Here is a 12,904-nt window from a genome sequence, read left to right on the forward strand (position 1 = left end):
GTCATATTTATTAATTATTACCCATTTTGGTAACACTTTATAATAACTGCATGCTATTAATCATTAGTTAAGCATTAGTAAATAGTTAATTCATAATTTATAAAGCATTAATAGACATTAATAATAAGCAGTTTATAAATATAGCTATAAATGCTTTATTATTGATTTATAAGCATATCTATAATGTGTTTAATAATTGTATTTTCATACTTTGTTAATGATCAAGTTATAATTTCTAAATGAAGTATAGCATTATTTATAAACCAGTTATTTGTGAGTAAATGTAGTAAATTCAGGTCGTTATAAAGACATCTTATATAAAACATCTTATTATTCAGACATATAGTAATAGTTACGTAGTGTGTTAGTAAATGCTTTATTAACATGTATTTCTACTGTAATTCAGGGTGAATTGGGTAGTTATAAAGCATTTCGTAGTGTCAGTTAACCATTTTGTGAGCTCATCTAAAGTGAGGACTAGTTATGCCTCGTAAAGCATTTATAAAGGAGATTTAAAGACTCAGTAAAATATTTCTATGTTCTGAATCACTGTGTTGTGTTCGTTTCCTTTTTCTGTTTAGAAGATAACTGAGTCTTTAAATCTCCATTATAAATGCTGTACAAGGCATAACTAGTTCTTACTTCAGAAGAGCAGATGAGATTATTTACTTTATTAGAAAACATTTTTAAACATTTACCAGCTTTTCTTTTAATTTGGTTCTGAATGTTTAGTTTTCAGCAGCTAAAAATGAGCCCATGTCTATATGAAATCCCAAATTAATTATATTAATTATTATTAAAATGTAGTTTTCCGAGCACTAATTGTTTGTTGAGCTCCAATTATGGATATCAGTACATTTGTATATGCCAACAATGGTAGAAATGTAATTAATTAAAAAATTCATTACGTTACCCAGGAATTACATTTTCATGGGGAAAAAAATGGTTAATTACATTCTTGAAATGTGTACATGTGAAAGTGAAAGTGAAAGTGACACGTGATGGCCAAGTATGGTAACCCATACTTGGAATTTGACCTCTGCATTTAACCCATCCAAGTAAGTGCACACACATTAGGAGCAGAGTAGTGAGTAGTGAACACACACACTGCAAACGTGGATACACACACCCGGAGCAGCGGGCAGCCTTGGAGCAATTGGAGCAATTGCCCGGGGAGCAATTGGGGGTTAGGTGCCTTGCTCAAGGACACCTCAGTCATATTCCTGCCGGTACTGGAATCGAACCAGCAACCTTTGGGTCACCAGTCCAACTCTGTTACCATTAGGCCATGACTGCCCTGTCATTGCGTTACATACACAACACTATAATAAGTATAGAAAGTCCTAAATTTTTATTTTTTGCCAGTTTTATTTTTTTCACATTTTAAATCCTCATCCGTCATTCACCCAGAAACTGATACTTTAGGAAAGTTATAATAATAAATCAATGAGATGTTGAGATTTATGCAGTAGATGTAAAACTGTAAGTGTGTGTCTGACGTTCAGCAGCTTCTCATCATCTTCACTTTATTGCCTCTTATAGTCTGTGTATCAGTTTAAACAGTTTATTCTGACAGTATAAGTGTGTTAAACTTACTAATTATGTTGGATTGAGAAATGATTATTTTTATTCTGAGACTAAGTTTTTTAATTGTAACTCCTCATAAAAACGTCCAGACTCGACTCAGAGCTTCAGACTGTTCTGACAGCGCCGATTACTGGACTTTATCTACATTGTGTCTGATTGTGCAAATACTGTCAAATACACACAGGGTTTACATAAACACAGCTGAAGTAATCAGTTGTGTCTGTCACTGTTAGACGCGGGACAGCAGCCTATAGTATACATGGAGAGTTAAAGGGAGAGTTCACCCAAACATGATTATTTACTCACTCTTCATGTATCAGTTTCTTTCTTCTGATGAACACAAAATAGGATATTATATATTTATATATTTATATAAAACCAAACTGTTGCACGTCCCCATTGACTTCCATATAGGAAAAAACAAAACTGTGGAAATCAATGGGGTCTATCAACACATTCATCAAAATATCTTCTTTTGTGTTCATCAGAAGAAAGAAATTGATACATGGAGAGAGTAAATAATGAGAGAATGTTCATGGGTGAACTACACCTTTAATGTTAATACATTTATTATTGTATCTTGTTACAGGTCCATCTGATTCTGATCTGTTCATTGTATGTCTTATTTAAGTATTTAATTTAATATTTCTGTTTTGTAATTAAATTGTTATTTTTTATATAAGAAGATAATGTTTATCTAAAGTTATTTAGTCAATTGTTCTGCACATTTGAACGCAATTTTTTTATTACCAACAGCAGGTTTGCTTTTTTGAGTAAACCATTTATTACTGTGCTTATTACTTATTAACTTCTCAGTGCTGAAGTGCCAACTAGCCTCTCCCTATGGAGGATCCCTATACCACTCTACAGATAAAGCGTTGTGGAATTTTTCGGTTCGCGTACCTACCCAAAGTGATAAGATAAAATAAAAATTCTGCATCAAAATTTATAGACAAGTAGTTTGTTTAGGCATGGTTTGTAAGGAATTATAAACCTGCGCACATATATTCAAACGCACATAACTATAGAATCAATTCTTAATGCGCATGTGAACGCCATCAGCGTCTATCACAGGTTCACGTTTAAAGTCTGTTTAGAGAGAACGGTGTCGTCTTAGCGGCCCCTAATTTAATAACAAACTATCATTTAGACGGAAGTGAATCAATCAGAACTAACTTTAGCTGGAAAAAACATTTATCAAGAGCCACTATAAAACCAAACCAATCTCTGTTACCTTAAATTATATCTTTATCTCTGTAAAGCTGCTTTGAAACAATCTACATTGTTAAAAGCGCTATATAAATGAGGATGACTTGACTTGACTGACTCTCACACACAGACACACACTCTCTCACTCTCACACACAGACACACACTCTCTCACTCTCACACACAGACACACACTCTCTCACTCTCACACACAGACACACACTCTCTCACACACACTCTCTCACTCTCACACACAGACACACACTCTCTCACTCTCACACATAGACACACACTCTCTCACTCTCACACATAGACACACACTCTCACTCTCACACATAGACACACACTCTCTCACTCTCACACATAGACACACACTCTCTCACTCTCACACATAGACACACACTCTCTCACTCTCACACACAGACACACACTCTCTCACTCTCACACACAGACACACACTCTCTCACTCTCACACACAGACACACACTCTCTCACTCTCACACACAGACACACACTCTCTCACTCTCACACATAGACACACACTCTCTCACTCTCACACATAGACACACACTCTCTCACTCTCACACATAGACACACACTCTCTCACTCTCACACATAGACACACACTCTCTCACTCTCACACATAGACACACACTCTCACTCTCACACATAGACACACACTCTCTCACTCTCACACATAGACACACACTCTCTCACTCTCACACACAGACACACACTCTCTCACTCTCACACACAGACACACACTCTCTCACTCTCACACACAGACACACACTCTCTCACTCTCACACACAGACACACACTCTCTCACACACACTCTCTCACTCTCACACACAGACACACACTCTCTCACTCTCACACATAGACACACACTCTCTCACTCTCACACATAGACACACACTCTCACTCTCACACATAGACACACACTCTCTCACTCTCACACATAGACACACACTCTCTCACTCTCACACATAGACACACACTCTCACTCTCACACATAGACACACACTCTCTCACTCTCACACATAGACACACACTCTCACTCTCACACATAGACACACACTCTCTCACTCTCACACACAGACACACACTCTCTCACTCTCACACACAGACACACACTCTCTCACTCTCACACACAGACACACACTCTCTCACTCTCACACACAGACACACACTCTCTCACACACACTCTCTCACTCTAACACACAGACACACACTCTTTCACTCTCACACATAGACACACACTCTCTCACTCTCACACATAGACACACACTCTCACTCTCACACATAGACACACACTCTCTCACACATAGACACACACTCTCTCACTCTCACACATAGACACACACTCTCACTCTCACACATAGACACACACTCTCTCACTCTCACACATAGACACACACTCTCTCACACACACTCTCTCACTTTCACACACAGACACACACTCTCACACTCTCAGACACAGACACACACTCTCTCACTCTCACACACAGACACAAACTCTGTCTCTCACACACAGACACACACTCTCTCACTCTCACACACAGACACACACTCTCTCACTCTCACACACAGACACACACTCTCTCACTCTCACACACAGACACACACTCTCTCACTCTCGCACACAGACACACACTCTCTCACTCTCACACACAGACACACACACACACACACTCTCTCACTCTCACACACAGATACACACTCTCTCACTCTCACACACAGACACACACACACACACACACTCTCACTCTCACACACAGACACACACTCTCTCACTCTCACACACAGACACACACTCTCACTCTCACACACAGACATACACACTCTCTCACTCTCACACACAGACATACACACTCTCTCACTCTCACACACAGACACACACTCTCACACACAGACACACACACACACTCTCACTCTCACACACAGACACACGCACTCTCTCACTCTCACACACAGACACACTCTCTCTCACTCTCACACACAGACACACTCTCTCACACACACACACACACACACACACACACACACACACACACACACACACACACACACACACACACACACACACACACACACACACACACACACACACACACACACACACACACACACACACACACACAGACACACACTCTCTCATTCTCACACACAGACACACACACAGACACACACACACACACACACACACACAAGCACACACACACACACACACACACACACACACACACACACACACACACACACACACACACACACACACACACACACACACACACACACACACACACACACACACACACACACACACACACACACAGTGATGTTAGCAACACATAAAGGCTTGGGCCGGCCCTGCTGACTCGCTTTATCTGTTATAACGGATCAGACTTACAGTTTTCCTAAAAATGAGGATGAAAATCCCATAGTATCTATCTATCTATCTATCTATCTATCTATCTATCTATCTATCTATCTATCTATCTATCTATCTATCAGACTCACTGTTTTGGACGATGTCCTGCATCTTCTTCCAGACTCTGAACGGCAGGTTGCCCAAGTATCGTGGCACATGAATCAAAGCTCCAGAAGCCATCTGTGGATCCGGCCGTGAGCTCTGGACTCTGGAAGAACATTCAGGAGTCAGAACTGCAGTGGCTTTGGATCAGAACCAGAGAGACCAGAGACAGGAGCAGATCACTCACCTTTCCATTGAGACTGGAAACTCCTGCAGAACAAACACACCATTATCATCAAGAACTCAATCAATCAACCAATGATCAACCAATGATCTGAAATCAGACCTTCAGAAAGCAGACGTCATTGGCTTTCATCATCTCCTCCATGTCTTTGATTGTGTGTGAAAGAGCTGAGATGTGTGTGTTCATCTCCTCCAGCTTCTCCTTCATCCTCTGCTTCTTCTGCTCCTCTTCCTCCCTCAGTGCAGTGACTGTAGCTTCTTCTTCATCTCTGAGAAACTGATGAAGCTTCTCAAACTGATGTTTAATCTGACGCTCTGTGTGCTCAGCTTGAGCCTGAAATCACATCACATTCACTTCAATCATCTCAATCGACACACATCAACACTTCACATCCTTCATATCAGAGATAAACACGGATACCCGACATATAACGGATACAGAAGCAGATTGATGCTCATCATTTACAGAAATAATCAACTGGAATCCATTATATTAAATCATAACTGTTAACAGTGATACTATACATGACTCCTGATTCTGTTTCCTCACCTTGATGTGTTGAACTGTTTTCTCAAACTCTCCTTTCATTTCTTCATTGCGTTTCAGTTTCTCTTGTAAGGACTTCAGAGCTGTATTGAACTCCTCCTAGAATTGAACAAGAAACATAAAACACAAGATTACAGTGAAGAGAAGAAGAGAAGACAATACAGTGATATAATCATATAATACAGTGAAAAATGATTTGCCCTGATCCTGATTTCTTCTATTTTTGTGCACATCTCATACTAAATTGATTCAGAAATTAAAACATAAAACAAAGGAAACCTGAGTAAACACAAAGTACAGTTTGTAAAAGACAATGTTATTTGTTGAATCTAAAAGTTATGCAATACCAACAAGGCCTGCGTGAAAATGTATTTGCCCCCGTATTTACTAATTCCTCAAATATATTAAATGTATTTATAATATAATATGGTTGAGCTGGACTAAACACAACCAGTCCTGATCACTGCAGTGATGTTCAATCACATCAACACTTAAATATGACTTGGTCAACAGCATGAAGTGTTAGAAAACTGTTAGACCCGTGATTTTTTTTATCGCCGTGTGTGGGGTCTCTCAGGTTTGGAAAATCGGCCGACAATTTTAAAATCGTCCCGTGTGAACCAGGCTTAACAGTTTTGGTCGTTCAGTCTGTGGTGCGCAGCCACACAGCAAAATCAACACATCACACACGAACCGATTTGACTCCCGAGCATTCCCAGGTCAGATGGAAAATCTCGCAAAATCCCTCGAGATCAAACGTGACTTCAGAGTAAACAATCATGGCGGACGAAGAGGATGCAGTGGCGATAGTTTGTAGTTTGTTTTCAACCGAAACGTTATCAAAAGAAAAGGCAATGGTCAAAGAAGTGTTAGTGTTCTGGTGCGCCATGCCGCCGGCTGTTTTGATTTAGTTTCCCGGTGCTTCCTCTGCGCCTCCTCACCTCGCTTTCTGATTGGCTACACGCCACAGTCCACAGGCGGTCCTCGTTTGTCCCCGGGGGACACCACACACCAGGAGAAATCGGGCCAAAAAAATCCAACATGTTGGATATCCCCGATTTGAGATCAGAGCGGTCCCGACGTCCTTCCGAGCAGACGAGAGCAGTCTTAACACAGCACACACAGCAGGAATATCTGATCAGATTATTTTACGATAATCGGAGCATCCGTAAGATTGTCGGAAGGGGTAAATCGGGGCTAAAATCGGCCTAATTATCTTGCCGTGTGAACCAGGCTTTAGACCCGTGATTTTTTATCGCCGTATGTGGGGTCTCTCAGGTTTGGAAAATCGGTCGATCATTTTAAAATTTTACACTTACATGTCACACTTGTCTTACCTTATATGATGAAACCACTTCACTGATGGGTCTGAATTTATGATTGTCGTGTTGTTTTGAATCTCTGCACACTAAACACACAGGCTGTTTGTCCTCCAGACAGAAGAGTTTGAGTTTCTCACTGTGTAAACTGCAGATCTCCTCAGATCCTGATGAACGCGTCTCATTTCTCTCCGTCAGGATTGACTCGCACAAGTTTTTTAACGCCAGATTATATGGAGGATGTTCTTTTGAGGATCTTCTCCTGCAGACAGGACACTCCTGAGTTTTCTTGGTTCTCCAGAACTGTTGAAGACACTCTTTACAGACACTGTGACTACATGATAAAACAACAGGAGCCTTGAAGATTTCACAGCACACGGGACAAGAAAGCTCTTCTGCAGACACATTTAGTGAAGCCATTTTCTCCGTTTGAGCTCCAGCAACATAAACTTTACTTTCACTTTCTGAACGACGGGTTTAAAAATGAATCACCTTGAGAATCACAACGATCTGCTCTCTGTTCAGAAACAAATGTCTCAAAAATCCTTCTTGAAAGTGTTTGTCTTCATTCTCCACCGATCGCTGCGTCTTTATTGCTTTTGTCGAGAGAGAAGAGAGTCAGCATGACAGAAAGAGAAATAAGTCAGTCTCTTCCTGGTGAGTGTTGTAAGAGGGCGGAGTTTATGCGTTTATGATCATATTTGGTTCAAAGAACAACATCAGGATTTCCTCAGGTTACATTTTAACAAAACTTTCATTGAAACATTCTCAGGTATAATCCGATAAAACCTTGAATCAAACACTAAAGAACAATGAAAAAACACAAATATTGACATACTCAAATAATGAAATACTCAAAGACACTTTATTTGTGTGTTTTATTTATTGCTCTTTATTTGTACATAGTTTATTTGTTTAATAAATCCTGTTGATATTTAATCCGTTTTGTAGCTCATCATCATCATCATTGGACTAAAATGTTAAATGTCAATTCCGTGGCGTAACTTTGTTTTAAAAAGTGGGTGGGACAGGCGTGGTGTTGGGGGGGGGGGGTAATATAGTATACAATAGTACATTGTGTTGAATTTGTCGTTTAATGAGATCAAATATATGTTGTAAAGCTGCCTTTCCACTGCCCACGACAATGATGAGTGTATATAGAGCGCTCTGGCCATTTTCGGCAATCAGAGCAGCTGTTCGTCAGCTTTGGAGACCGCAACAAAGAGCTGCCGATTTCGAAGCAAAGACTTTCCTAATGGATTATGGATGCGATAGCGCTGGTTTACAAGTCCATGGACATGCTGAGCCCCTGAGGAGTGAGGGCCCACTCCACTAAAGGTATGGCCTTCTCTTGGTCGTGGTCGAGCGGAGCCGTCCACCTTCATCAGATTTTACAACCTGGACATCCCTGCTCTCTGGTGTTGTCAGTCTGAGATGATTTTGGACTATGTAGCTCCGTCCATGCTCTGAGCCTCTCCCTATGCAGCTGGTCCAGGGACCCTCATTGGAGCGGCCCCTAGCTGTCGGCTCGCAGAGCGGCTTCCGTTCTGCACTTGTAGCACATCACTATTGGATTAAGTTCCCCATAAGCATCTTGCAGTCATGAAATGCGAAATACCTCTAGTTTAGTTTTCTTCCAGTTTCACTCCATTTTTCTGGCTGCTCTCTTTAGGGCCTGAGTATGCTCGTTGTACCATGGCGTTGGAATATTTTCTTTAATCTTCTTTAAGCGCAATGGAGCAACTGTGTCTAGAGTGCTGGAAAAGAGAGAGTTAAAAGTTTCTGTCGCAATATCGAGTTCTTCTAAGCTATCTGGGATGCTGAGACGATGAAACTGATCAGGAAGATTATTAATAAAGCAATCTTTAGTGGCAGAATTGATAGGTCTAACATATTTGTAACACGGAGTCAGCTTTGCAGCCTTGGCTAAATGAAGTTTACACGAGACTAGATAATGATCTGAGATGTCATCGCTCTGCTGCAGAATTTCAATGGCATCAACATTGATTCCATGTGATATTAGATCTAGAGTATGATTACCACAATGAGTAGGTCCTGACACGTGTTGTCTAACTCCAATAGAGAGTTGTCCTGGTGGCCTGTATACAGTAGACAGCACACATCTTAAACGTGATATATCATTTGCACTATATATTGTTCCATTAAGCACCAACACTTCAAAAGAATTATATTTGAAACTAGACTTCTTAGTAATTTTGAAAATATTACTATAAATTACAGCAACACCTCCTCCTTTTCCTTTCGAACGAGGTTCATGTTTATAAAAGTAATCTTGCGGGGTGCACTCATTTAAAGTAATGCAATCGTTTTGTTTTGGCCAGATTTCTGTCAAACACAGCAAATCTAGGTTATAGTCTGTAATCATATCATTAACAATACGTGCTTTTGAAATAAGGGATCGAATATTCAGCAAAAAAACAATTTCTGTTTTAAGTAAAATTTAAGTAAAATTTAAGTTGACATTACTTTTACAACCAAGTTGATTATACTTAAAAAGTTAGGTAAAATTTTTTAACAGTATAAAAACACTATATAATATATATATATATATATATATATATATATATACACAGTAAATTGTACGAGATTCAATTAAAATTTAAGTTGACATTACTTTTACAACCAAGTTGATTATACTTAAAAAGTTAAGTAAAACATTTTAACAGTGTAAAAACACTATATAATATGGTTTCTTATTGTGCTTTCCAAGTGATAACACAATATTATTTATGTTATGATGCTCTTACTACTGTACACTCTAAAAAATGCAAGGTTGTTTTAACCTTGGGTCAAATATGGCCAAACCCAACCATTGGGTTAAACATTTTAATTAAAAAATTAGTGCCAGAAAGTCCATTGAAGCAATGAGTGCAAGTACGTGAAAAGGTTTTTTAATCAAATTGTTTAACCCAACGGCTGGGTTTGTCCATATTTGACACAAATTTGGGTTGAAACAACCCAGTATTTTTGAGAGTGCACAGGCGTCACAGTGCTGTTACAGAAGGTCTCTTTGTAACCAACCGTTTCACTTATTTGCAGTCATTGCTTCAATGGACTTTCTGGCACTGGTTGTTACTCAAAGGTAAATGGACCGACATACTGTAATTTCCTCTGCTTGTTGCCGTTCTGCAAGAATGGTTTCTTGGCTGCTCCGCGCCTCACAAATCCACTTAGTATAAAACAGCTGAATCGTGTACAGTACAGTACAGTATGTGGTGCCGAGTGACTCTCCAGTGCTGAACAACTCACTGGACTTCCTTCTGCGCCTTATGAAAGCTTTATGTATGAACTGTAATGGATAAAATATTAACTATATAGTACATAGGCTAGTACAATCATATTTTTCTTTTATCACAATATAACAATTAACATTCATTTCACAACTTTTAACAAAAAATGAAAAAGAAAAGAAAATGTATTTAGAAAAAAATCAAACGTGTTTTCCTTTTTCTAATTGAAATGTGTAAGATCATTTTTTTTCTTTTGAAAAATGTTTAAGCTTCCCCCACTTCAGTTCTTTTACTTCAATGAAAGGTTATATTTCTGCAAGTTTTATAAATGAAAGATCAAAAGGATAAACAATGCAGATTTATTTTCAAAGGCATCTTTGATCATATTTACCAATAATTCTGACCATGACTGTACATGGGTCTTTCCTGTTACACAGCACCGTTTGAGGTAATAAATAAATATGTTTATAAATTCAAAGAAGTATTTCTATAGCAGCAGACTCAGAAATATACTCTGGCCGACTCAGGCACTTAAACTTATAGATTAGCAAAGGCTCTCCAAGGATCACAGCTGGAGAATTGTGTAAATGAGTTGAGTCTTGGGGTCAGAACAAAACAATTTGTATATATATATATATATATATATATATATATACACTCACCTGAGGGATTATTAGGAACACCTGTTCAATTTCTCATTAATGCAATTATCTAATCAACCAATCACATGGCAGTTGCTTCAATGCATTTAGGGGTGTGGTCCTGGTCAAGACAATCTCCTGAACTCCAAACTGAATGTCAGAATGGGAAAGAAAGGTGATTTAAGCAATTTTAAGCGTGGCATGGTTGTTGGTGTCAGACGGGCCGGTCTGAGTATTTCCCAATCTGCTCAGTTACTGGGATTTTCACGCACAACCATTTCTAGGGTTTACAAAGAATGGTGTGAAAAGGGAAACACATCCAGTATGCGGCAGTCCTGTGGGCGAAAATGCCTTGTTGATGCTAGAGGTCAGAGGAGAATGGGCCGACTGATTCAAGCTGATAGAAGAGCAACTTTGACTGAAATAACAACTCGTTACAACTGAGGTATGCAGCAAAGCATTTGTGAACCCACACCACGCACAACCTTGAGGCGGATGGGCTACAACAGCAGAAGACCCCACCAGGTACCACTCATCTCCACTACAAATAGGAAAAAGAGGCTACAATTTGCAAGAGCTCACAAAAATTGGACAGTTAAAGACTGGAAAAATGTTGCCTGGTCTGATGAGTCTCGATTTCTGTTGAGACATTCAGATGGTAGAGTCAGAGTTTGGCGTAAACAGAATGAGAACATGGATCCATCATACCTTGTTACCACTGTGCAGGCTGGTGGTGGTGGTGTAATGGTGTGGGGGATGTTTTCTTGGCACACTTTAGGCCCCTTAGTGCCAATTGGGCATCGTTTAAATGCCACGGCCTACCTGAGCATTGTTTCTGACCATGTCCATCCCTTTATGGCCACCATCTACCCATCCTCTGATGGCTACTTCCAGCAGGATAATGCACCATGTCACAAAGCTCGAATCATTTCAAATTGGTTTCTTGAACATGACAATAAGTTCACTGTACTAAAATGGCCCCCACAGTCACCAGATCTCAACCCAATAGAGCATCTTTGGGATTTGGTGGAACGGGAGCTTCGTGCCCTGGATGTGCATCCCACAAATCTCCATCAACTGCAAGATGCTATCCTATCAATATGGGCCAACATTTCTAAAGAATGCTTTCAGCACCTTGTTGAATCAATGCCACGTAGAATTAAGGCAGTTCTGAAGGCGAAAGGGGGTCAAACACAGTATTAGTATGGTGCTCCTAATAATCCTTTAGGTGAGTGTAACATATATTCACCTACAACACTGTTTTATTAATTTATATTAATATTTATGAACTAATATGATAAAATCATGTTCTAATTTTTGACAGCTATTTAGCATTTATTCTTTTTACCTTGTGTGGAACACATAGATTCATGCATCCACCATATTTCTAATGAACTATTTTCATTTTCAGACCTTTCATTGATTTAGTATAGTGTAGTATGCTTGAAGCCGGAAGCCAGAAGACTGTGTTAATTCACGTTTGTCATGTCTAAAGCAACACAAGTCTGATTCAGAACTGTACATTGGCAAACTGAATGGAGTTCATATAGCTTGATTTTTGCTCTATCATGCTTTGTAAACTGCTTTTGTATTTTATGTGCAATTTTTGAATAATACAACATAATGTAATGT

General features: G+C 39.4%; 1 protein-coding gene across 1 annotated transcript in view; it reads right to left on the bottom strand.

Moving 5' to 3' along the window:
• The window catches only part of LOC143747374 (nuclear factor 7, ovary-like), a 10,149-nt gene extending 2,082 nt beyond the window's left edge, over nt 1–8,067 (bottom strand). The window contains exons 1-5 of the mRNA XM_077240142.1: nt 7,399–8,067; nt 6,065–6,160; nt 5,618–5,848; nt 5,519–5,541; nt 5,319–5,437 (exon numbers count right to left, since the gene is read on the bottom strand). Coding sequence (XP_077096257.1) covers nt 5,319–5,437; nt 5,519–5,541; nt 5,618–5,848; nt 6,065–6,160; nt 7,399–7,800 — 871 coding nt within the window. The 5' untranslated portion in view covers nt 7,801–8,067. The remainder of the gene's footprint in view (nt 1–5,318; nt 5,438–5,518; nt 5,542–5,617; nt 5,849–6,064; nt 6,161–7,398) is intronic.
• Nucleotides 8,068–12,904: the final 4,837 nt, after the last annotated feature.

This window comes from Siphateles boraxobius, unplaced genomic scaffold (genome assembly GCF_051911475.1).
Source record: "Siphateles boraxobius isolate OS27281-9 unplaced genomic scaffold, OSU_SipBor_1 22, whole genome shotgun sequence".
NCBI lineage: Eukaryota > Metazoa > Chordata > Actinopteri > Cypriniformes > Leuciscidae > Siphateles > Siphateles boraxobius.